Source organism: Pagrus major, chromosome 8 (genome assembly GCF_040436345.1).
Source record: "Pagrus major chromosome 8, Pma_NU_1.0".
In the NCBI taxonomy this organism is placed as follows: domain Eukaryota; kingdom Metazoa; phylum Chordata; class Actinopteri; order Spariformes; family Sparidae; genus Pagrus; species Pagrus major.
The window spans coordinates 11,411,576-11,437,736 of NC_133222.1; the positions used below are offsets into that span (position 1 = coordinate 11,411,576).

General features: G+C 41.7%; 2 protein-coding genes across 2 annotated transcripts; one reads left to right on the top strand and one right to left on the bottom strand.

The window, feature by feature from the left end:
• The first annotated feature begins 1,331 nt into the window (after positions 1-1,331).
• LOC141000899 (transient receptor potential cation channel subfamily M member 1-like) lies at positions 1,332-20,603 on the top strand. The gene is made up of 28 exons (XM_073471785.1): positions 1,332-1,403; positions 8,558-8,634; positions 9,298-9,493; positions 9,598-9,811; positions 10,114-10,238; positions 10,313-10,484; positions 10,804-10,978; positions 11,391-11,514; positions 13,055-13,127; positions 13,245-13,345; positions 14,592-14,768; positions 14,869-15,003; positions 15,112-15,162; positions 15,260-15,400; positions 15,500-15,529; positions 15,621-15,913; positions 16,051-16,279; positions 16,429-16,560; positions 16,674-16,805; positions 16,910-17,038; positions 17,131-17,382; positions 17,507-17,681; positions 18,315-18,335; positions 18,422-18,566; positions 18,670-18,875; positions 19,027-19,159; positions 19,250-20,105; positions 20,145-20,603. The coding sequence occupies exons 1-28, from the start codon at positions 1,332-1,334 to the stop codon at positions 20,601-20,603; spliced, it is 5,025 nt and encodes a 1,674-aa protein (XP_073327886.1).
• Positions 20,604-20,865: 262 nt separating this feature from the next.
• LOC141001701 (ras-related protein Rab-8B) lies at positions 20,866-25,829 on the bottom strand. Its single transcript, XM_073472858.1, has 8 exons — positions 25,520-25,829; positions 24,276-24,336; positions 24,126-24,186; positions 23,948-24,025; positions 23,748-23,837; positions 23,569-23,634; positions 23,405-23,455; positions 20,866-22,021 (listed from the first exon to the last, which is right to left on the bottom strand). Exons 1-8 carry the CDS (start codon positions 25,641-25,643, stop codon positions 21,926-21,928), a joined length of 627 nt encoding a protein of 208 aa, XP_073328959.1. The 5' UTR covers positions 25,644-25,829; the 3' UTR covers positions 20,866-21,925.
• Positions 25,830-26,161: the final 332 nt, after the last annotated feature.

The following is a 26,161-nucleotide window of genomic DNA, read 5'->3' on the forward strand; positions in this document are numbered from 1 at the left end:
CATTAACTCATGTTAATTTCCCTCACAACCATTCCACCTAGGATCCAGTAGAGGGAGTTGCTGCATATGTAATTTGTCCGTCTAAGCTGGACTAAACCTGCAATCTGTTTCATTCAAAGACACAACCGACATACACACGTACACCTCGCTGCTCTCATGTATGCAACATCCTGTCACGGATCTGCTACGAGGCAGCAGGTAGTTCAGATCCTTAGATTGAGACGTCGACATCACAGCAAACATCATGTTTCCTGTTCAGCCAAACATTCAGCAGCAAATAATGAGTCATAATGGCATTGCATAACAGGTTCCAGTTGTTCTGGAAGTAATAAATTCAGCATTAAAGTAACACAATTCATCACTGCTAATGTTTTATTTTCATTATTCTAAGCTCTGCTAATGAACAGCAACATATTTGTTCAGGGTAGTCCAAGAGCAGCATGGTATTAAGCCTTAATAGTTTCACTTCCCATCATTTTTGTTGGTATTATATAACAGGTCAACCCCTTAACAATACTTAACATCCAGCTGCTCCAGATCTGTGTTGCCAGACTACTTTGTGTGGAAACAAGACTACATTTTAAATGTTCCCATCAAATGGAAACAAGAGATTAAACCCACCGTGCATTAAATTCTGCTTTATTCTAATGGTTAACAAAATTATAGTCACCGCAGGACAATGAGGGATTTTACCCAGCTCACAAAGATCAGAGTTCATTCTGAATGATGATAGGCAGGTGTGCAGTTCGCCTCTGCATCACACTCTGTATGTGTGCATACCTTTGTGTTTGCACCCTGACGAGACCCTCCTGTCTTCAGACACACTGAGCCTCATCTGGTGGGACAACCTTTGGCTTCCCGCCGGCTAACTTTAGCCTCACAGCTTGCATGGTCTCTCTAAGCCTTTTTTGGGGTTGTGGTGTGCCAAAGTAGATTTACCTTCAATAACCATTTATTAAATCTCTATCCATTAGACCCTGAGGCTTCGTAAGAGCTGGCTGCATTAAGCCTGATTATGGGATGCCCGGCAGAGGAAAAGGGTCTATGTGTCAAGTGTGTCATCGAGTGATTTATATCCCTGGCTGGGATCTCTGTCTTGTCAGTCGGGAGTAAGCCGCAGAGAGGAGAGAGACGCACTGTAACCTGTAATGATGTGAAACTTTGATCATTTTTGTGTGAGTCAAGAGGTTGCTGTCATGCCTCGGTTCTGTAGTGGGTATCTGGGTTTTCTGTCTGTTTCTAATGCTGACATTGCTGCTGAACCCTGACCTGTCGCCCGTCACCGAGGATCCCTTTTTAAGTCAGTTTGACTTAAATTCTGAGTCTTCAACATGGACCCCAAGGGCCCGAGTAGCACCTTTAGACGTTCCTCCCTGAAACGCACCACATCCGGCTCGCAGAAGGTAAGATGAATCCTGTTCGGGGCACATTCAACAGGTGCTCTGTACACTGAGATGGCTCTAACTTCTTTTCACGTCTTGTCTTGAAGGAAAAATGTGTCATGATGTTTAAATGTTTCTCCTTTCTCTGGAATGTAGTTGTGGCATTCATTTTGATAGTAAATGTTTAAATGTTGCTTTATAAATGACCAACAACTGCACTTTATCTTAGCTTCTTTGATGGTTTTTTAACTTTTGGTATCCAGAGACCATATGACTGCTCGATGAATACACAGTGTCACATGGAACCGTTACTATGAGCTGCACGGACTCTACATTAGTTCCCAACCAATCATTTCAGAGCCTCTTTGTGCTGCACAATGACATGCACCATTCACGACTGCCGGCTGTATGTTGGTGTGCACATGGTCTGCAAATTTACCACTAAGTGGTGTTTGAAGCTGAGCAGGCTCCACTCGCTCCAGTGCTGCGCTTTAATCCTTCATAATGGCCCAGTATGGACGACCACAGCGATGACAGATTAAGCACTTTTATATCTTTCTAAAGTCTACTTTCATGTGATTAACACACTCCTGTTAACATGTCCTTGAAAGCAAGAAAGATGCCTTTTTTTATATAAATACGTGCCGGCTACTGCTCCCAATCCAATGAGCAGTGAGTGGTGGGATAAACTAACTCAGTTTGTGTTGCTTTTGTAGACACATGTAAGCGCAGAAGAGTGGTGATACATTTGAGGGCAAAAAACCAAACCTTGTTACTTAAATTGCTTTAAAATAAAAAGGATAAGTAGACCTAAACAATTCAAAATTCATTTAGTTTCCAGAAAAAGATAAATATGGAAGATAAAGAGGGACATAAAGCATTTAAAGTTGATCATTTTACATACTGTCATATAGCCTGTGTCCATAATCAACATCAAAATGTTCCAGTTAACATGCAATTTCTAATAATACCGATGTGGCTAAATCCTCCAGACTCCTGCTGTATATTTCAACAGTATATCTGACACTGACTGACATCATTAAAAGACTTAAGAGTGATGGGTTTCTATAAATTACAGCAGGCATTATTTGGTGAGATTAATATTTTACATATAATCCACGGCCTTTTTATGTGAGGTTTTACTCTGTAAAGCAATCAGCAATGTCATGGCTCTCAGCTGAACACAGCTGCACTTTTAATGAGATCGGATATGTTGCTAAATATAAACTCATTGGCTGCACAGACCAGACTGCTGAGAGATAACATTGTCCATTTCCCCCCCTTCTGATCATGCATTTTTGTAATATGATAGTCTTTAATCATGGATTTATCTGCTTTTTTCAAATGGTAGGCACATACTCAATCATTTACAGTGGGTCAGAGTATGAAGAAGGATCTATTTTTAATCTACGCTATCGTAAATCAGAAATGGAGTTAAGGCAATATCTCTTTGAACACGCGCTGGATGGATGACACTTGATTAGAAATGAGGGTAAAAGTCGTGCCACTGGGAGCCTCAAAACAGAGAGCACATTCAGTTAAACGTGGTCATATGATATTACCTTGCTGCCATAAATGAACTGAGTGAAGATTTGTGCTGTTCTGTCCACAGATAGCACTGTTCACCAGCAAATAAGATGACTTTTTACCTCCTTTACTGAGATTTAGTAGCATACAGCACAACAATTAAGAAAAGAGACGGCCAGAAACGCATCAGACGAGTCTGTGCTCAGACCCTTTAACCATGTTAGCTACTATATCGCTAAAACTGGAAAGGCGACAAAATCAATTCAAATGTGATTAACAAGTCCAACACTCTTCTCTCCGGGTTTGCAAGATCATATGACCGCGTGATGTAAGCATCAGCCTTCAGGTCAGGTGAGGGCCAAGAATCTGCAAAAAAGCTTTAAGGCTCAGGTCAGGATTGAGCATTAACGTGTGTAGAAGGGTCTGGTTACAGCAGGATGTGAAAAATCAAAGTTAAACAAGTAAAAATCTTCGAATGTGGCAACATTCTGGAATAAAGTTTATTAGGTTTCTCTTAACTTGGGGTTGTTGTGCCTTCAATCACATGGATATTGGAGGAGAATTGGTTTGCAGATTTAATTCTGCTTTCACACCCCATAAAATGACATGTCAAAACAAGGCGAAATATTTGCCACTGATTGACTGATACCGAACAGAGTGTTGCAGCTGTGGCACTAGTTGTTTTTTAATATAACATGGCATATAATCAGCGATGGACTGTAACTACGTACATTCACTAAAGTATTGTACTTAAGTATAATTTGAGGTACTTGTACTTTTTTCTGCTACTTTATACCTCTCCTCCACTATATTTATTTGATGACCTCAGTTACTTTGCAGATAAAAAAAAACAAAAACAACCTGATTCTGATAACCAATATAATCATGAATATCGGATCCGATAGTTGTCCAGGCCGATAATTGGTGGACCCGTAGTGCTTGTACTTTTGATACTCATTGCCAGAATCTTACTTTTGAGACTTAAGTACATTTAATATCAGATACTTTAAGACTTTTACTCAAGTACTGTCCATATGGGTGACTTTCACTTTTACTCTAACTCAAGTATGACACTGCATATAATAAGGTTAACATTACTGTTGAGTGACCTGCTGTTACGCCCTCATGAATATGTACGATTTTGAATCACACTGCAAAAATAGTTGTTAATCGACTGTGGCTTTACAACAGTGTCACACAGTTTTTCAAAATAATTTTAAAATGCTGTTAAATATTCATCATTCGCTGTAAATTAACATTTAATGCGATCTGGTAAGCATAACAGTAGATAACTGTAATTTATCAGCATAAAGTCCAGTCACTATATCCATCAAGATTGCACTGGTGATTGTTGGCTAATGTTCCCTGCTCATGGGTGGACAAGACTGATAAGTCATTACCTCTTCCTATGCTGGGAATTGTTTTTTTTTTTCCACAACAAAAAAGATTTTATAGTTATTGTTAGTTTTTGACGAAGGCACTATCTTTATTCTGACATTCTGATTTGATCTAAAATTGAGTTTTGTCTCTTTTTCACTCAGACTTTCCTTTGGGGTAAAACACAGACAAACAGCAGCTTTAAAAACATGTCTTATGACTCCCTCCACTCTTGGGGATAATCAGTGACATGTTGGACTCATGTGATTGCTAACTGGATTTTCAAACCCGGGCAGACAATGAGTGCATTTACAAACAGGACTGAGAGGAAAACAGTTAGCCTCACAGTTGATGCAAATTTGCGCTATCCAGAGCCTATGAGCGTGTCACTTTGTCCAAATATCTTTTTACCCCTCAAGTGAAAATGTGTAAAAGGCCGCTTTTTATTCAGTCCACGTGGGATCGACCATGAGTCTGGATTTTTTTTTTGAGGCAGTAAAAAGGGGTCTACGTGGGTTTCCTTCCTGTCACACTGCATCAGGCTCTGAGCATGTCGCCATTCAGTACCAAAAGCCGAGCAATTAGTTGCTTTTATCTTCAACCCTGGTGACATCACATTCCATTAGGACCCCCAAATCCTTTCTGATCCATCTCACTTGTGCTGATGAGGCTTTTGTTGTGTGAAGTCCGTCGTTACTACAAACGACATAAAAATGACAAATATGGTTCTTTACAAAGCCACCTGAGGCTGGTTGTGTTCAAAATGCGGTGAAAAGTCAGATGAAAATGCACTAAAATTACAGCCATGGTTTCACCTTTTCCTTGTGACTGTGGAAATGAATACTCTGTGTAATTGTAGCAGCACTGGAGCAAATTTGCTGTGATCTAGTTGCTCGCTAAGCTGTGGGTCAGGAGACCAGGACCATGTGATGCCAGTGCAAAAAGTCACGAATGTATGGCACACAGTGTCTCGACTTACACAAATACTGTATCGACCGCATTGTGAAAGTGGTAAAAAAAAAAAATCAGGATAGAAACATTTAAAACCAGAGCGCTCTACTGTGTTATAGTGTCATGAAAATGCCAGAATTTGATGCATCACTGCATCGAAACAGCTTATATAAAAAGAGGTCATAAATATCTGTTCTACCTTTCTGTGTCCTCTTCAGCAATCCAGCAATTATTTCTTTCTCGCACAATTCTCTTTTGTTTTGAGCGACCTTTTTCTCAGAAAATTCAGCACAATGGAATGAATGTGGCTTATTGTTCGAGGCTTGTCTTAAGTCTCGTTAATTTGCTTGGTGTGACACAATCTGATCCTGCAATATCTAATTCCTCAAGCTTTTTTCTTCTGCTGTCGAGCGCTCAAAGGCAGCTCTTAACAAGGCAGCTGGTTTGACGACTGGATTTGGGTTTTAATTGCTGTGGTTAATGAGTTTAAGTACGCTGAAATAACTGCGTCATACTCACCAAAACCCCTTCTGGAAATGCACTTTGTTTTCTTCAGCTATAATTAACAGTGGCCCACGTGCATTTTTTTTTTTTTTTTTTTTGGACCAGAGCAGGACGAAAAGGGGGAAAGTCGGGGGGGATGTTAGGCTTTTCTCTGTCCTGTCTTTCTGAGTCATCAACCACCAACCTCCCTTGTCTTTTTCACTGTGAGTTACAGTCAGGCTCAAACTGCTCATTTCAACCATAAAAGGAGCGCTTATCATACCATTTCACATGAGGAAGGTTTTAAATGGATGTCTACAACTTTGTGCTTGTTAACTCCATCTCGGCTTCTACTTCAGCTAATGCCATCCTCCAGCTATTTAAGCATGCACCTAAAAGCCCTTAATAACATTAAGCCCAACATGTACAATAAACAGGATTCATTTTAAACAAATCTAAATAGGTCAGATTTGAATTTTCCAAAATGAAATAGAAGCCTATTGGATCTATTTTAGGCTACAGTTTGCAGCCAGTAAGCTAAATGTGTAACATCCATTTTCAGCCTGCTGGGAGGCTGTTTGTTGCACTAAATGGCTGAGGTTTTTAAATGCAAATCCACTAAACATGACCAAAATGGAAAAAGCAAGACTAAGAGAATATTGAATAGCTGGTTTGCTGGGTTTTTCTCTCCCTTCACAAAAACATGGTGGGTGGAAATAGAGATTAACTGCAATTAGCATTGACTGACCTTGCCCCCAACTGGAGACCAGTCATGTCTTAACAAGGCGCCTTCCAAAAGAATGCCTGCATCCAATTCTCTCAATTATGCAAATTGGGTTGAAATCAAAGTAGTTGGAGGGGGTGAAAATTTTCTAATGAAAAGTCGGGGAGCCTCTGAACGAGACCGCAGTGCTTTTAGGTTAGCCAGCGTGCTCCTCCACGCAGGCTAAGATCTTCCACACTGTGAAGTGAACACAAAGAAAGGAGTTTTCAACAAATTGGGGAGATTAGGGGCCGGTTATCAAAGTAGATTTATTGTGCCTTGTTCAAGCGAAGGATGAAAATACCCTGTGGGCATGGAGAAGGGGTCATGGGACTCCCAAAAGGATTACCTTGAACTGGAGTCATGAGACTTGGGCGAACAAAGACCCTGCTCACATGCTCATCATATTAACTGGCCCTCATAAAGTGAAGAAGTTTCATGTCCTGTGGGATTCAATGAGAGCACTCGACTGGGAGTGCAGCAGCAGGAGAAGGCTCTGCTGAAGGAGCAGCAGACTGTAGGCTTTCTACACTCCACTCTTAATCTCCAGCAGCACTAGAGGTAGAAGGAAGCCTGCAGCTCGGACAGAAGATTGTGAGTAAGTGTATCTACAAACTGCAAACTCTTTTCAAACTTAATTTCATCTTTTGTGACAGAATTTGTGCGACACTACAGAGCGGCGAAAGAATAGAAAGTGGATTCAGCAGTGGTGAATGTGAACGGGCAGCGCTGTACGAGCTCTGGGTGCTTGATGATGCATGATAACACTGAGATGGAAAACTGCTGAGACAAGACAGGCAGCAACAACCATACTGTGCCTGGGACTTTTTTGAAGATACAACAGGGCGATTGCATTTGAGCAAAAACCTACCTAAGTAAACGTATTTGTCGAATACATTAGCTATTACTAGTCAAATTGCTTCCATCCAAACAATTAGGTTAACATTTTAGTGGGGAAAATACAAAAATTGCAAATGCATCTGCTGCATTTAATGATTTAGCAAAACGTTACTTCGTGATTTTATCTGCTTAAGCGAGTCATCATCAGATAACTGCTTTGGAGACAAAATGAGATGACTCTTAATGAGTCTGATGGGAAAGCAGGTTGGTGCAGAGAAAAGAGGTTTAATTGTCATTTAAAAGGAAGGAAGAGGATTGTGGATTCAAAAGAGAATAATTCATGTATTACAAACTAGTATGTATAACTTCAAATATTTACATTAACAGGTTTTAACAGTAACAAAGTTATTAACAACTTATCTCTGTTGTCATCAATACTAATATAACAACAATATGTCTGTGGATGGAGAACATACTAATGAAAGTATGTGGTTTTCCCAGCTGCCTGAGGCCATTTGTGTCAATAAAGAGGGAGAACAGTAAGAGCACTGTGTTAAGGGCACTTGTGATCACTGCTCACAAGACCAGAGTTTATCTACGGTTGTTCATTTATAATCATATGACTTCAGACTCATAGGTGAAGTAAAAAAAGAGAGATTACAGCGTGTTCAAAGCCATTAACACTGCTAAATATCACAACGATTTTTTTCATTAAACTAAAATTAAAAGATTTGCCTCCAATGCTTCAGTTTTAATTGGGCCTCCGTCGTCAACAATGGCCCTCAGAGAAACTTTCCTTTGTACTTGAAGGTCACTTTTTGCTCAGCACTGGAAAAACATCAGATAGCAAACAGAGCTGGATCTGACAAAGTGTGTGGGCATCGTACTTTTTTCTTTTTCACTGGCTGCTTATCAAGCTCCGGCAAAAAAGGAAAGGTGTCTTACTCCAAAACATCAACTGTGTCTCTAATAACCTCAGAAGTTATAGAACGAACTCGACCTCACTGTATGCACTGCTTTTGCCTGTGGACACTCGATATAAACTGTATTTGGACTTTATTTATAGGAAGCAAATGGTCTTCATCTTTTAGCCAGGATTACCACTAAGAGGATTTTGATAGTGAAACTTAAATTTAGATATCGGCAAAGATGATCCCCCTGTGACTGGGGTATGACACCATGTGAGCTAACACTTCTTTTTTTTCTGTCTCTCTCTCCATTTTTGTCTTTACAGGCGCAAAAAGCTTGGATTGAGAGGAACTTTGTAAAAAGAGAATGTATTCACATATTTCCCACCAAGGACCCAACCAGGTAATTGCTTCAAATTGTCTTTTAAATGTGTTTTTTAGCAGCAGCAGGACTCAAGTTTCATTCAAGGTGTTCATATCTACCGCTTGAGACAGCTTACTATTGACAATTTTAAATTTACTCAAAAAATAATTTGCTGAATGAATGCTATCCAAGTCTCAAAACTCATGACAGTGTTCATAACAAAATTAAAATATGAATAAGGCTGCCATTCATCTCCATATTCACCATGAGTAATGTTTTAAATAGATGAAAAATATTCTCCATACTCATTCATTAATCTACTAAATCATGACACCTATGACTACAGATTATCAGACATTTATCAGGATGAAAGCAGATTTTTCAGAGTGTATTGCAGGACATGGTTACTATCCTGGGCGGCGAGTACAGGCTGAGAGCAGCCAGGCAGTGCGGCCCTTTGTTCATCGAGGCACCCATTTCCCAGAAATGGGCACAGTCATGGAAGAGTGTGCGCGATTTGTGTTTCGAGGAAAAAACACAAGCTTCATGAGCAGACTAAACAACAACCCCCGACTTGGCTCATTCGCCGCTATTCATGGTTCATACACTGGATAGTATAGCTCAGGGGATTTCTGTGAATAATCAACACCGACCGGGTCTGACATGTTAACTCGTGTGGTGCTTCTTCTGTGCTCTATCTAGATGTGCCTGTGGTCAGCTGACAACGCAGCACGTGGCCATCCCTCCTGGTGCCAACTCACTAGAGGAAGCACACCAGTTGGTGCAGATCGACACCCCAAAGGATAAATGGAGCGTGATCAAGCACACCAGGACCTACCCAACCGACTCCTTTGGCCTGATTGAATTCCAGGGTGGAGGGTTCATCAACAAGGCCATGGTGAGTCCCAATTACGTGGCTGGTCAGGGATTACAACAGCATGGGAGAAGAGAGTGGATGCATTATGTCGAACTTTGTCATAATACTGTTCTTTTCTCTGCTAGTATATCCGTGTCTCGTACGACACCAAGCCAGACAACCTCCTGCATTTAATGGTGAAGGACTGGCAGTTGGAGCTGCCCACTTTGCTCATCTCCGTACACGGAGGCCTCCAGAACTTCGACCTCCAGCCAAAACTCAAGCAAGTGTTCGGCAAAGGTCTGATCAAAGCTGCCGTCACCACTGGAGCTTGGATCTTCACGGGCGGAGTCAACACGGGTAAGGACGCTGCCAGTTCAGGATTTTTAATGCTCACTTAACAAATAGCAGTTCGTGACATTAGAAGATTACCTTTGTTCTAAATTGTCATTACATAACACCTATTCTGCAATTTCCTAGGGGAGATTTGACCGACCCATTGTCACAGGTTTAAGCACTGTAATTAAAGCTTTTATGGGAAAATTCATCACGAATGACAATCTGTGTGGATTTTGCGTGCAGTTACCACAGTGTGTCCCATGATGCGGCCCCATTAGGCAGCTGAAAGAGTCATTTATGAAAAAATGCTCTTTACACCTTAGGGGTGATCCGTCATGTCGGAGATGCCTTAAAGGAACATTCCTCCAAGTCACGAGGGAAGGTGTGCGCAATAGGAATCGCTCCCTGGGGGATCCTGGAAAACAAAGAGGACCTCATCGGAAAAGATGTGAGAACATTTGCAGCTGCATTTACTGACATTTCTTCTTGAACATATTAAACTCATTCCTCCTCCTTTACCAGGTAAACAGACCCTATCAGACGATGGCGAACCCGCTGAGCAAGCTGGCTGTGCTCAACAACAGCCACTCGCACTTCATCCTGACCGACAACGGCACCTGCGGCAAGTACGGCTCCGAGGTCAAACTCCGTCGGCTGCTGGAGAAGCACATCTCCCTGCAGAAGATCAACACGCGTAAGTGACACAGTGCGCCACACGCACTCAAGAACACATTTCATCCTTCATGGTGTGTGTGTGTGAGCCAAAGTCTTGCTGGACATGTGGATGGAGAGCTCCTCTGTGACCTGTGGGCTTCCCTTTGTCATCCTATGCCTGGAGCTCGGATAAGGCAGGGACAGCAAAGGGATGCTCAGCTGTCACCACTGACGTCACTCCTTCCCTCCTCTGGTTTGTCTGTTCATGCATCACCTCGACGTGTTCCGCTGTAACATTTAATTCCTAAAGTTTGGCTACTATGAGGTGACACTGACTATTTTTTGCTGGTGTGTTCCAGGTTTGGGTCAGGGGGTCCCTCTAGTGTGTCTCATAGTGGAGGGAGGTCCTAACGTGATCTCCATCGCACTGGAGAGTCTGAGAGACGAGCCTCCGATCCCTGTGGTGGTGTGCGACGGCAGTGGCCGAGCTTCTGACATCATTTCCTTTGCGCACAAGTTCTCAGAGGATGGAGGGTGAGATTTTAGATGATTTCTGGACCCAAATGCGGCCACAAAAAGACAGGAAGGAAAGCTGAATAGAAATAGAAAAGGAAAATAGAAGGGGAAACAAAACAGGAACACAGGGAACAGACACTGGAGACACAGGGTGACAACAGACGAACCAACAAAAAGTGAGGGAACAACACAAGTACAAACAAAACTAACAAGGCTGAAGTGAGAAAGGTATGGGGAGGAGCACAGGAACACAGATGGGCACAGAACACTGGGAACACAGGTGAGCAGGAAATAGAAAGTGACAACAAGACAGAAGAGGAAATAATTCAACAAACCAAAAATCCAAACCATGACAGGTTCTCCTCTGCTGTATTTGGCTATTATTTCTCTGGTAAAAAGCTAAAATGTTCTCCTCTTCCTCCTCCTCCAGCCTGGTTAATGATGACGTCAGAGAGCAGCTTCTGGTGACCATTCAGAAGACTTTCAACTATAGCAAAAGCCAATCACAGCAGATCCTGCTTATGGTTATGGAGTGCATGAAGAAGAGGGAGCTGGTGAGTAGAAGAATAAGGTCAAGCTCCACATATGTATCCTGTACTTGTCTGTGTCGATCAATAAACATTTCTGGCTTGTGAAACATCTGGTCTCCATCGTCATTCATCCGTTCCACTCATCTATGTATTTCCATTAACATATTGAATAAACGTAATCCCCACAACGTGCTTGTCTCATTTTCTCCTCGTTGTTGTGGTCATGTCATGTTATCTGGAGCATTCACAGCTTCACTGTGGGTCATCATCAACCCCTCATGTATAAGCACACAGCTGTAAAGTGGTGTTGGGAGTGTTAAACTGTTTACTTTAATGTAAACAATGCAGCTCGCCGCTCTATAATGAAGCGTCTTCACAGATAGCGGATTAATCCCCTGAGCTGAGAGTGTTTCTCTTAAGTGTTTGCTGCAGACCTTGGTGCAAAAACAGCCACAGCACATGTGCATCTCGGGCAGATTTCCATAAGCGATGTGATTAGTAGTTTGTAATACCCAACGCATATAATCTCCAGACTCCATACATTTGGGTGGGAAAGATCAGTGCCCACTACCACCTGCTTAGCAGAGGCTCTTACTTCATCCATTCACAGTAAGCATGCAGCACACAGATGGAGGAGAGCATCCATCTCCCTAATCCTCAGCCAGGTCCCTCTCTCTGTCGGGATGTAGAGTGCTATCACTCCACCAGCAACTCTGCATCCTCTATCCCCGCTGTATTAGACCTCCTAATGCCCCGGCACACTCAGATAAGCAACTTAAACTGCTTTTTTAAAGATCATACCGCCGCAGGCTTTTTTTTAACGTACCATTTACTTTTCACTGATACCCGACCCAGACATTGTGACAGAACCGCAAGTTGTTTGAGCTCTTTATACGCGACTAAGAGGCCACACTATTGCCTGCTCTTAATCCAAAGTGCCATGACTAACCTACAGGTGAATGAGAGTCACCGTCTAGTCCCCCCATAATCCTTTCATCCTAAGTGCATCCCATGTGAACAGCTGGGTTAGACACATAAAAACACTCATTTGGAGACAGAAATTTGCTGTGATGTAACACCAGGAAACAACATTTAACCGAATTAGGAGTTCAACATTATGAAAAAAACTCCCTTTTCATGAAAAAAAAAAAAGCACACAACGCACCCAACAACTGTCTGAAAGAGTGATACAAGTTTCCGGAGCTGCTCATTATCAACGCATCCCGAGACCAGCTCTGGCGCCGTGCCATTTAATCATGCCAACCTAATCCCATTTATCATGGCTGCACATGTGACAGATTGGTCAGCGTAATTTCATTCGATATAGTCGAGTTTGAAACAAGGAGAGCTCTATCACACTGTCTGACAAGTAAATTAGCTGTTTGTGCTGGATGGGTCAGCCGAAGAGAGACAACACTGCATGTTTACAGCTACTGTGAGAGTGGGAACACTTTCCTGACACCAGTTCACTCCCTCATTCAATCATGCATCATTGTGCGCATTGTTTTTACCGATTTAACGTCTGCAATCGCCTCTTCTTTTTCCGTTTTTTGCCCACATGTAGATCACGGTTTTTCGAATGGGCTCAGAAGGACAACAAGATATTGAAATGGCCATTCTGACTGCCTTGTTAAAAGGTATTATCTCAGTCAGTTTGTGTGCTATTTCTTCAGAGCAATAGTTTTCTTCTCATGTACTTCATGCTACCTACTCTCTTTCTCTCTCTCTCTGCACTTCTGTTTCTTTTGCATCAGGAACAAATGCTTCAGCAGCTGACCAGCTCAGTTTGGCTCTGGCCTGGAACAGAGTGGATATTGCTCGCAATCACATATTTGTCTACGGACACAATTTACCAGTGAGTGGTGATCACATCTTAACAGTATAAACTGATCATTCCACAGGAGTGCACTAAGTTGGCGAGGATGCATACTGAAGGAAATTTGGTTTTGAAAATCAAAAAGTCAATAGAAGTTGCCTAAAATCTCCCTCCACTTATTTCACCTGGATGTTCTTCACTGTGCAGAATCATGTATGTTCAGACTTTGACGCTTCAGCTGGTGAAGGGGAAAAAGTTTCTCTGCGCTCACTTTTAATCTGATTTTAAGATGTAATCTGGAAGCCAATAGGCCATATTCCCAGGGCGGCCATTATTTCCTCTGACATCGCTCTCAGGGTGGGAAGCTCAAATGAGGTACTGCTGTGTTTCAGGTTGCAAGTCCTATAAACGCGGGAAATCTGACGAATTGTTATCATCTCCCAGTTTCCTGATTGATAAGCAACTGATAGACAACAGAAAGTGAAAATCATAAAATCATAAAACATTATATTTGATAATCCGTAATGTTAGCATTCATCCGCTTCCTTGCTGTTTGATACCGTTCATCCCAGCCTGTGAGCTTCGTGACGTCAGAGGAAAATGGCCACTGTGTGAATGTGGTCTATTGAGATTCAATATGCAACTTACATGTGGAAATGTCGAGTCTCCAGCTCACATAATGCGAGGAATGGCCCTTTCAGTGAAGTGTGGGCCATCGAGTCGAGTAGATAAACTTTTCAAAACAAAAGATTCTGGAAAGATTCTTGATAAGAGGGAGACAGAGCAGCTGTATCCTTTTAGAATTAGAGGTAATTGAGCTTTTGTGGGGAAAAACACATCGGACATCATGGCTGCACAATGTTCTAAAAATCATAATGCAATTATCCTGACAGACATTATGATTCTGATTTGATTAACGATTAGTGGAAATGCTAATCAAATTAGCTGGGGTCTGTAAATAAAATGTTTTTCTTGTTTCTGAAATTGAGCGATCATTCAAAAAAATGTGTGTATATTGGCCAATATGTTGATATTGGACTTTTTTATTTCCAATATTGGTATCGGACCCAAAAATCAATTATCGGTCCGGCTCTAATTAATTGTGCAGCCCTTTCAGAGATTTTATTACTCTTAATATGCTGAAGGGAGGACAAAAATATTGTGTTTGAACTCACAAAAATGCCAAAGTTTCAAAGTAATCAAGTACTGTTAATAGCAGAGAAGAGACTGATACGTTGATGCTTAAGCAAAGAGGAGCTACAGCTTCATTTATTTTCCTCATTAGCCTGCCGGTGCCATCGCCAACACTACAACCTCTGGAGCCCCGGTCCAGGAGAAGCAAAAGAGTCCTGCCAGTGCTCCTCGCAGCAAAACCCGGGGGAAGAAGGGGAAGGGGAAGGGCAAGGCAAAGCCTGAACCCCCAGAAGAAACAGACCCACGGAAGCTGGAGTTGATTCGTTGGGTAAGAGCAGGGGTTCAGACAAAGACACTCTCCCTTTATTTTAAAAGACCATACTATAATAAAGGCTGTGATGTGTAAATAATAATTCATTGTCTCTCAGGTGAACTCTCTGGAGCAGGCTATGATGGATGCTCTGGTGCTGGACAGAGTGGACTTTGTTAAGCTGCTCCTTGAGAATGGGGTCAATATTCACCACTTCCTCACCATTCCCAGACTGGAGGAGTTATACAACACGGTGGGCCTGACACACATGCTGAATTTCTCAAACTACAGACCTGACAGATATGAAGAAAAGGGTTGACACTTATTTCTAATCCTCCCTCTTTTTCTTCTCTTCTCTCAGAAACTTGGCCCTGCTAACACACTGAACGCTGTGGTTCGGGACGTCAAAAAGGTAAAAGAAATCTGCCTTAGCTGCATGATATCTAATCTTTCAGACCGTTTTAGGTTATGTACTTGCTATATCATATATTTGTGTGGTGATTCTGCAGGGAAACCTTCCTCCAGATTATCAGATCACTTTGATTGATATTGGTCTGGTGCTGGAGTGCTTCATGGGTGGAGCTTACAGGAGCAATTATACCAGGAAGGCTTTCCGCAACCTCTACAATAATTTGTATGGACTAAAAAGGGTACGCATGGGTGGAAGAAAATAATTGATGATGGCTTGTTCATCATATTAAGTAACATTCAATATTATTAAATGCTCATGTTTTGTTCTGTTCTTGCAGCCAAAGGCTCTGAAGCTGCTAGGAATGGAGGTGTGGTATCCTTTCCACAACAGAATACAATCAAGTTACAATACAACCTACATGCAACAGAATAATCTATAATTGTTTTCTTTCCATTTAGGATGATGAACCCAGGCAAAAAGGCAAGAAAAAGGCAAAAAAGAAGAAAGAGGAAGAGGTGGAGATTGACGTGGATGACCCCGAGGTCTGTCGATTCAAGTTCCCCTTCCACGAGCTGATGCTGTGGGCGGTACTGATGAAGCGCCAGAAGATGGCGCTGTTCCTCTGGCAGCGTGGAGAGGAGGCTATGGCGAAGGCCCTGGTGGCCTGCAAGCTGTATAAAGCCATGGCCCATGAGTGCTCAGAGAGTGAACTGGTGGATGACATATCCCAAGACCTGGAGAACAACTCCAAGTCAGTACATGCATCATGTGTCATATAGGCCTTGCTTCTCTTCCGTCTGTTTTATGTATTCTTTTTATTTTTTAATGTATAACTCATTTGACAAGTGCTGTATAAAAAGTATTGTCATTGTTGCCTCTCTTTCACAGAGAATTTGGCCAGCTGGCCTACGAGCTGTTGGACCAGTCCTACAAGCATGATGAACAGGTGGCCATGAAACTCTTAACATATGAGCTGGTTAACTGGAGCAACTCCACCTGCCTGAAGCTGGCTGTTGCTGCTAAGCAACGGGACTTCATTGCCCACACCTGCAGCCAGATGTTGCTCACTGACATGTGGATGGGCAGCTTGAGGATTGGCAAAAATCCTGGCCTCAAGGTTGACATTACAAAATGTTTTTCATTTAGGCATGAATAAAGATATTTAACAATAATAATGAAGGATATCGCTGGTTTTAGTGTTACCTTCATAGTATAAGGGCAAATTAACTTCAGGTAAATAAACAGCTAACTCTTTTTCTCACCTAGGTTATTCTGGGAATCATCTTCCCTCCTCTGATTCTACTGCTGGATTTCCGTCTTGGAGATGATGCATCCTATCACGCACCTGGAGACAAAGAAGAAGGAAAGGATAAGGATGACGACACAAAATCCAGCAAGGTTAACACTGAATTTGTCTGATTCATTTATTTTACAAATGTTGTTTATATGAATTTGTTTGTCAAGAGTGAAAAACGATACGCTGAAACGGAGAGTGTGATGTTATGTTGTAGGACCCTAATGCTGATGCAACTTCCCGTAAAGGGGATGAAGAGGAGGGCAGCCATAATGTCCGAAAAATCCCCATTGGCAAAAGGTTCTTTGAGTTTTACGATGCGCCATTCACCAAATTCTGGTTCAACACTGTAAGTTTCCTTCATGTAAAGAATGAAGAATTTATTACAGACTTTTACTTCAGAGTGGAGTGACGTAGGTGTTCTGACATTTTGGTATTTTCCTCTTTCAACAGATTTGCTATCTGGGCTACTTGATGTTGTACAACTACATAATCCTGGTGAAGATGGAGCGATGGCCATCTTTACAAGAGTGGACTGTCATCGCATACATCCTTACACTTGGCGCTGAAAAAGTCAGACAGGTACAAGCCAAATAAAGTGATCAGAATCGGGTCATTATATGTGTGGAAGGTATTTCGGGGCCTCTGTGTGACCCTTAAACTCATGTGTCTAGATTCTGATGTCAGAGCCGGGGAAGCTGAGACAGAAGATAAGTGTGTGGCTGGAGGAGTACTGGAACATCACAGACCTGGCCGCCATTTGCACCTTCCTTCTTGGGCTAATGCTACGGCTGCAGCATGAACCTTATATGGGCTACGGCAGAGTCATCTACTGTATCGATATCATCTTCTGGTACATCCGCGTATTGGACATCTTTGGAGTGAACAAATACCTGGGGCCCTATGTGATGATGATAGGGAAAATGGTAATTTAATGTTTCACTCTGAGCTGAACAAACCATGTGAAACTCACATGACAGACATGAGACACATACAGATGAACAGGAGGTCACACCGAGTTCAAATTTATATTTGTTTCTTGTCTTTTAGATGATAGATATGATGTACTTTGTGGTTATCATGCTGGTGGTGCTGATGAGCTTCGGGGTGGCTCGGCAAGCCATCCTCCACCCCGATGAGGAGCCGACATGGCGCCTGGCCAGAAACATTTTCTACATGCCCTACTGGATGATCTATGGAGAGGTTTTTGCGGACTCGATAGACCGTAAGACTAGAATTCATAGTAAGATTCTGTTTCCTGATCCTGGGCAGATGATCAGTGTTACATTAATCTCTGTCTGAAATTCTGTGATGTTTAGTAACAATACATTACACTGTGACCCCCTTCAATACTTTGTCTCCCTCTGCTGGCACATTTACAATAGATGGTAATATTTTGCATTGAAAAAGATCAGGATTGGTAGTATTATCGCATCTCCTCAAACGTGATCATCTGCCTTCAAGTTTCTTTTTTCTGTCTGTGTTTCTTCTGTCAGGGTGAAGGCAACAAGGCAGGGTTATAACAGTTATATTCTGAGGATGTTAATATACTGTATATTGGCATTGAAAGCTGCATGTTGGCTTCCCTCAGTCTTTGAATGGTCCACATTCTTGATTTAGCTGAACAAAGTTGTAAAAATCGGATTTACCACCAAAATTAAAGTAAAAAAATGAGGCCACAGATATTTAGTGTTTGGATATTGGCAAATTAGAGGAACATTTTGTTGACACCAGTCCGCTTTTTAACGGACATCAGCTTGACCTTGACAGAAGCATTATATAAAAGTCCTATTTTTTATTGATTTTAACGCTCTCTCCATGTTTCTGCATGACCGCGCTTCTCTGAAATTTCTCCAAGTCTATGCGATGGAAATCAACCGTGAGTAGTCTTCAAGTCAAGAATGTAAATCAAATCAGTTAGCTAAAGATCTCAGAATAAATGTTACATCTTGACTTCCCCCACAGCTCCATGTGGTGAACATTTATATGATGAGGACGGGAAGAAACTGCCTCCATGTATCCCTGGTGCCTGGCTCACACCTGCTATTATGGCCTGTTACCTTCTCGTGGCAAACATTCTTCTGGTCAACTTGCTCATTGCAGTGTTCAAGTAAGTATATGCTCCGATGTATAACTGCTCTATCATTTTACAGGAAACATCTACTATTACAGTGTGTTTTGACTGGTCTTGGTTTTGGTTTCCTGTCCCACAGCAACACTTTCTTTGAAGTCAAGTCCATTTCCAACCAGGTGTGGAAGTTCCAGAGATATCAGCTGATCATGACGTTCCATGACCGTCCCATCCTGCCGCCACCTCTCATCATCTTCAGCCACCTCTACATCGTCTTCAACAGGCTGTTTCGGCGGTGTGCCAGGAAGAGACAAGAGGGGGAGCTGGATGAGAAGGACCGCGGACTCAGTAAGTCACCTCGAATGATTCAAACAAATATATCTCATTGGCTATATTTCATCTTACCACACTATAGTCCATAGATATACACTTACAGAACAGTTTTTGGTCCTGACAGAAATACATGACTGAAATCATGTCGTTTTTTTGTTTCTCCCAGAGCTTAGGCTGAATCCAGAAGAGATGAAAAGTCTGTACGAGTTTGAAGAACAATGTGTGGAGGAATACTTCCGTGAGAAAGAGGACGAGCAGCAGTCCTCCAGCGATGAACGCATCAAGGTCACATCAGAAAGGTGCACCCCGTTTTCTAAGAGTAACTTGGGCATTTCCAAGAATGCTGAGGACAGTTCATACTGACATAAACTTTTTGTTTCTCTTGGCAGAGTTGAAAATATGTCCATGCGTCTGGAGGAGGTAAACGAGAGGGAGAACACTATGAAGGCCTCCCTGCAGACCGTGGATCTGCGCCTGGCCCAACTGGAGGAGATCCACGGACGAATGGCTGTCGCCCTGGAAAAACTTGCAGGGGTAGACAGATTAGAGCTGACCAGAACCTATTCACGAAACTCCTCTGTGTGTGACCCCTCTTCCCTACTTCGCCAGGGTAGTATCAACAGCGCTGATGGTTACAGTCTTTACCGCTTCCACATGGACATGGAGGAGTTTGCATCGAAGCAGAAGGACACAGACGAGACTAAAACTGGTGTCGAAAGACAGAGGAGTCTGCGGCAAGCCTCTAGTATTTGTACTCTCAATGCAAAAGAAGGTGGGCAGACCTTAGAGGTGGGTGGTTTGGAGAGATCACGGCCAAGTTCATGCGTGGACATTCTCATATCTCCCTGTGAACAAAAGCCTGTTTCTGCATCATCAAGTCAAGATCCCCTAAGACAAGGCAGCACAATGCTGCTAAATAGACTACCAGATACAAATAGACTGAGGCCTTCTTCCCCTCCAAAAAGGACTAAATCCTTGAAACACTATCCAGTTGAAGACCAAGCCACCTGTCCTTTGACAAAGAGGAGGTCGATGAGCACCATCATCGTCAGCCCACCTGATGAACCAGAGGAAGCAGCTGAACCCATAGAGAAGGCCGAACTACCGCTGCAAACCACCTCTTCCCCAAAGAGGACTAAATCATTAAGATATATCCCACCTGAAAGCCAAAGCCAGACATCTCCTATCACAAAGAAGAGAGCTATGAGCAGCATTCTCTACAACCCAGACGAGGCAGGTAATGATGTGCTGCACCCTCCAGACTACAAGTCAGTAATGGAGCAGGTCACTAAAACACCAAATCAGTGGCCGGCAAACTTGGAGTACCAGGTGCATTCCAGCACTTTTGGTCAAGTGCCGAAGGTTTCTACAGTCAAAGCTCTTGCCCAGCAGTTTCAAACTGGCACTGCAGTGATGAAAAAAGAGGAGACTCAGATTGATCATGTTTCTTTAGAAAGTCAAGGAGCCGTTCCAGCAGAAGAACCCATGGTAGACCAAACAAAGATGAAGGCCAAGAGAAACCTCTCAGACACTACCGACTATCTGACTGTAGCTGATGCAAGGTGCATGCCGTCTCACAGGTCACAGAGCTGGAATGAAACGGAGAGGAAAGCAATGTGCTCCATGGGTAGCAAGGATCGGAGAGCCTCCAGCAGTGAGAGAGACCTTGTCGACGCCTGCAAGGTGGCAGGAGAGGAAAAGAAGATGGAGGCGGGGAAGAGAGATGGTGCACAAGAAAAATAAATGAGAGCCACAAAGAGAGGGGATCAATGAAGGCGGCAACAGATGACAATAATGCAGACAAAGAGGAAGAGGAAGCGAATGCTACCAGTGAGGAAGAGAACAGTGAAACTGTCAATGGCGTTGACTGGAGGTCATTACTGACTGAGTTTATGAAACTTTTCACCATAATGAAAAAAATACAATGACAGCAATGAAAAATCATTACAAACGCTAATACTTTAAGTCACAGTGCAGCGTATAAAAAAAAAAATCAACAGACCTCCCTCTAAATATCTACTTTCTTTACTGTCTTTTCTTTTCATTGGTGTAACATACAGTATCTTAAAATTACAGCTTTCCCCAGTCATTGTGTTTTAATGTTGGAGATGTCAAGGGTTGTTAGATGTCCACAGTATAAGGTGAAAATAAAGTATATACACAACAGCTCGTTGTGCTGGCATATCCACAATGTAAACGGCAAAAACATGAACTTCCTATACCAATGACACTTTCAAATACTTTCTGTAAACATTTTTCTTTTCAGACACTGTAAAATGTGCTTAACAATGATCCACTCTGAGGTATCTCTACAGCTTTCATGCAAATACTGACAATCGCATAACAATATGTAGTAAGTAAAGCTCCCAAGAAACAAACAACCTCTTCATTTTTTTCATTTTGACACAGAGACCTGTATAAATAAAGGTTGCATTAAAAAGAATACAAATGGGTTATTTTCATACATATTTTTGTCTTTCCATCACAATTCTGTGACTCGCTCTAGGCACAGATGAACAAATAGAGATGATGCCAGTGCTACAGAGGCATATTAATATACATGAAATACACAGACAAATACAATCAATGCTGAGACTTGATATGTCTATCTGGCAGCATCGCAGTAGTAAATATGACAATAGGTAGTGTGTATAAAACAATGCTACATTTTATGAAAGAATCTTCATTTTTTTCCCAATCGTAAGACAACTATGTGTAATCTAGATATTCTCATGAGATCAAACAGAGGTATTATATATATATGCCAACAGAATCACTGCCTCCTGTGAGCAGACTCTGCAGGGCCAGCTACAAACCAATGCTGGCGATCACGCACAAGTCTTTTGCATGAGCGGACATACAGTATCAGGCCTCATTCCTCATTTATCCTCCTCGGGACAGCAGATTAGGATGGCATCTCAACCACTCATGAACCTGTGAGCCTCAGCTGGCAGTGTAAGGCCCTCTGAGTATGACCACTGCTGCTGCTGCGAGGACGTCCGGGAGGTAGGAACCCTCCAAAACAGTCAAGCTAGAGCCGTGCACACTGGAGAGGGGTGAGCCGCCTAGAGAAGCGAGCACTTTAAGAATTTTATTCTCTTCGACTTTTTCTCTGTGATCTTGATTGGTTTGCCTGATCCTCCGGCATTGTTGTTGTCAGTCTGGCAAGGAGAGATATGATAGTGAAGAAATGTTGTCAGAACAAGATTAAACAATCAGGGCTTTTACTTTTAGATGCGGTTCACATTTGGTATCAGCATCCATCCTGAGTGAGCCGATCACAAGTGGACAGCTTTACGCCCGTCAGTTTACACCTGGCATTAACATGTGTCTCAGCATACATTTCATCCCACTTCACTTCCTTTTATATGCAAATAAACACATACATCATTGGAACAAATGAATATGTTTTAAACAGATAAAGAAATAGATTCATGAATAACATTTGGGAAATTAACGAGAGGGCCCAACTATTTAAGAATTTGTTGTAGACAAAGTTCCACGAAGTTTCTCGTTACTTCACAACTAACAAACTTGAGCGATTCTGGGGACGTCTCAGCGGACAACAAAGAAGTTGCCTACATTGTTTACAGTTTACTGTATTTCTACAATAACATGTCTTCTTTCATAAATTTAGGGTAAATGATGAAATTAGTTGAAACAATGTGTTCAAACAACTTGTAGCAAAGTTTTGCAAAGTGTGTGGTCTTTCATTGTGGCCCAGGACACATGTGCATAGACACTGCTAAAAGAATGTGGTCACACGCCCTCTCCACCTTTAATTGTGGTCTCAGTGATTGGATCTCAAACATCAATACGTCTTGAGGGTGTTCACACTTGTACTTAGAGCTGTCCACTTGTGATCGGATCACTCAGGACGCATGCTGATACCAAATCTGAATCTGTCTGTGTAAAGGGCGTACGTGTTGTTTCACAAGTAAAGGGTGCTATTTATAGCAAATAACGCTATAATTAAACTCGTAATCAGGATTTAAAAAAAATAGAAATTATATATCCATTGTAGTACTATTAATACACTAATGTCACCTAAAACATTTGGTTTTCAATAATAGAGAGCTCACACGTTATGTTGAACAGTGTATATGCATATTTCCAAGTCCTCTACTGCCTCATGTTTGAAGGATGTTCAATTCCTGCATCTTTTTAGGAGAATACCGACGATAAACAAACACACTGTATATTCTTGCTTGCAGTCATCTCAGATACAAACTGCCAGCAGGTCTATGAGAAGTCTTTTTGTAGTGTAGCGCAGGGTAAAGAAAGTGTGCATGGCACTCACTACTGCTTGCATAGCTTGATTGCTGTGAGTGAAAGCAACCTAGATGAGCATATCAACATTTTTATCAGCTCCAGGCAGCTGGACAGTAAGATGACTGTTTCAAGAGATTTCAGTGTTTAAATCAAACTGAAGCTGTAAGAGGGTGGGACAGAACAGATTTGTAAAATGAGAGGGACATGTCCCCTCGATCCTCAGTAGAAATTACACCCTTGGCATTTGTTATAAGATTATCGTATCCACTTACTGTCTTTGAGCTCAGATTATGTAATATGTCTCTTCCCATTGTGTAAAAAGCCTAGAATGACAGAAACAGACATAACAGCAACAACAAACAGAATGTTAATGTAAACACAGCATTTATCAGTCGTGTTAAAATTTTAGTTTCAGGGTTAAAACATTTTTGCTTACCTCTTCCACATTTAAGCTAGACTTTGCACTGGTTTCCAAGAACTTAACTCCATAATCAATTGCCAGCTGAGTAGGATAAGAATACAATGTTAGTGTCACTCAATGCAAATTGGAAAAGTGCACCGAATTTCTATGTGTTTGAGACTGCTTATCAGTAATGACTGGCTGCAGAGGCTCACCTTTTCACCTCTGTCTTTGGACACCTGTCTCCTGTCAGTCATGTCACATTTGTTACCCAGGACCATCTTCTCCACATCAGACGAGGCATGCTGGGAGAAGTTCAAAGACTCATTATGCCTCAGTACACAGTAACGCTGTCAAACAGCAACTTCTACCATGAATAAATTCATTTTATGCAAATATTCATTTCAGAGCTCACCTCTTCAATATTTCTAATCCAGTTTTTTATGTTTTCGAAGGACTTCTCATTGCTGATGTCATACACCAACATAATGCCCTGTGAAGAGAAACAGTCATCCTCACAAACAAGATCCCAGACCACGTGATATATGAGATAAATTCACGAGGAGGACGTGTAGCATGAAGCGCAGACTTACCATGGCTCCTCTGTAGTAAGCTGTAGTGATGGTGCGAAACCTCTCCTGCCCTGCAGTGTCCCTGAAAACATCAAATCACCTTCAATGGTTAACAGGCTGATTTGTGTCACATACTTTTTTAAGAGAAAAACACCTATAAATTGTACTCACCAAATTTGAAGTTTGACTCTCTTTCCATCCAGCTCGATTGTTCTGATTTTGAAGTCTATTCCTGCATTTGAATAAACAAACACAGACTGAGACTGACGCTTACTGCATTGATTGGTGACATGTAAGGTTGCAACTAGAGGTCGACCGATATCTCAAGGAGACTGAAAACCGATATTTGGGTAAAACTGCAGTAAAACTGAAAATATTTGTGTCAAAATTTAGATCAAACAGAAATGAAACTGACCTAAGTTCAATCTACTCAAGTACTGTTCTTAAGTACGATTTTGAGGTACTTTACATGAGTATTTCCATTTACTGCTCCTTTAAACCTCCTCTCCACGACAATTATTTTGATAATTTAGTTACTAGTTACTTTGCAGATTCAGATTATTCAGTGTTTATAGGATATTAATTCTGACATGTTACCAATCAGATATTGTTGTGGGTGGCATATTGAGTGAGAGGATACTGCATCTGAGCCAAAGTGGCACATTTTAAAATTTTTATCGGCAATGTGACAGAAAAATTATGAATATCGGCCCTGATATCAGCTGATAATCAGTCTACCCCGAGTTGCAACAGTATGAGATTTTTGCAGAACGATAACCATCTCAGAAAACATCATAGTTTTATGGTGTCACAGTATATGGTAATGCACATTCATAATTATTATTATCAGTTACCATTGTATTCTTTGAAAACGGTATATCGCTGCAACCCTTGCTGCATGATATTATAAAACATTTTTCGCATACCTAACAAACCAGGTGCTTTGTTAACCAAACAAACTCCTAAGACTTTTAATCCTATGTCAAGTTGTTGCAGGACATCATTCAAAGTCACAGTAAAATCAACAGCTGCATTAAGCTGCACTACAGCGCTTTATGAAGGTTATAACAATATTATAACAATTCCATAAGGAACACAACATTTTAATAATGTTTCCTAATGTCTAACATCTCTTGATCTCATATTTAACCTTACTGGCGGCGATGAGCCATCAAGGACAGGAGATCATTAGAATCTGTCTCTCAGACCCATTGTCTTGCTCTTATGCAGCACTGCCCCTTTAAACAACGTGGGTATGTATAATATAATATAATTCCTTCCATATAGCTATAACTACGACTACATATTGAGCAACACCAGTGCAAAGCACAAAAATTATTCTGCTCTGTTCATATGAACATGCATTATGTCAGATCTATCCAGAGGGGCGGCTGCTGCTGCTGCCGGGCACTCACCTATTGTGGATATGAAGGTGGTGTTGAAGGAGTCCTCGCTGAATCTGAACAGCAGACATGTCTTACCGACTCCGCTGTCTCCGATCAGCAGCAGCTTGAACAGATAATCGTACGTTTTCGCCATTTAAAACAAACTAGAGAGCACAACGTGTCGACAATGTAATAAGGCCGGGATCTCCTGTCTGGAAGTCCTCAGCTGTCTGTGGCAGGCTGGCAGCAGACCGGTGCCGAGAGGAGTGACGCCACGTTTCGCTTTGCATTATGGTCCATGTAGTCTAAAGCGGGTTAGACAAGTTCTGTTTTTTCTGATGAGCTGACTGCCACTTACTATATATTTTATGTGTGTGTGTGTGAGGGGTCTGTTCTTCCGGTGATGATGATTTGAAAAGAAAACACAAAAGGCATACACGAACACAAATGTCTGTAACCTCATCTGAACCCACTCCGCGCTCTTATGTGTCAAAAATGGTTTGCAAAAGCCTAATGCTCAATGTTTGTTATAATTTTGAATATCATAAGATGCAGAAAAATGGCGTGAAAATCTCTATATTTGCAAAAAGCAAACAAAAAAACAACCTTGCAATGAACAAACATTTTTTACAAATACTTAATGAGAAAACGGCAAATATCATCAACTATGAG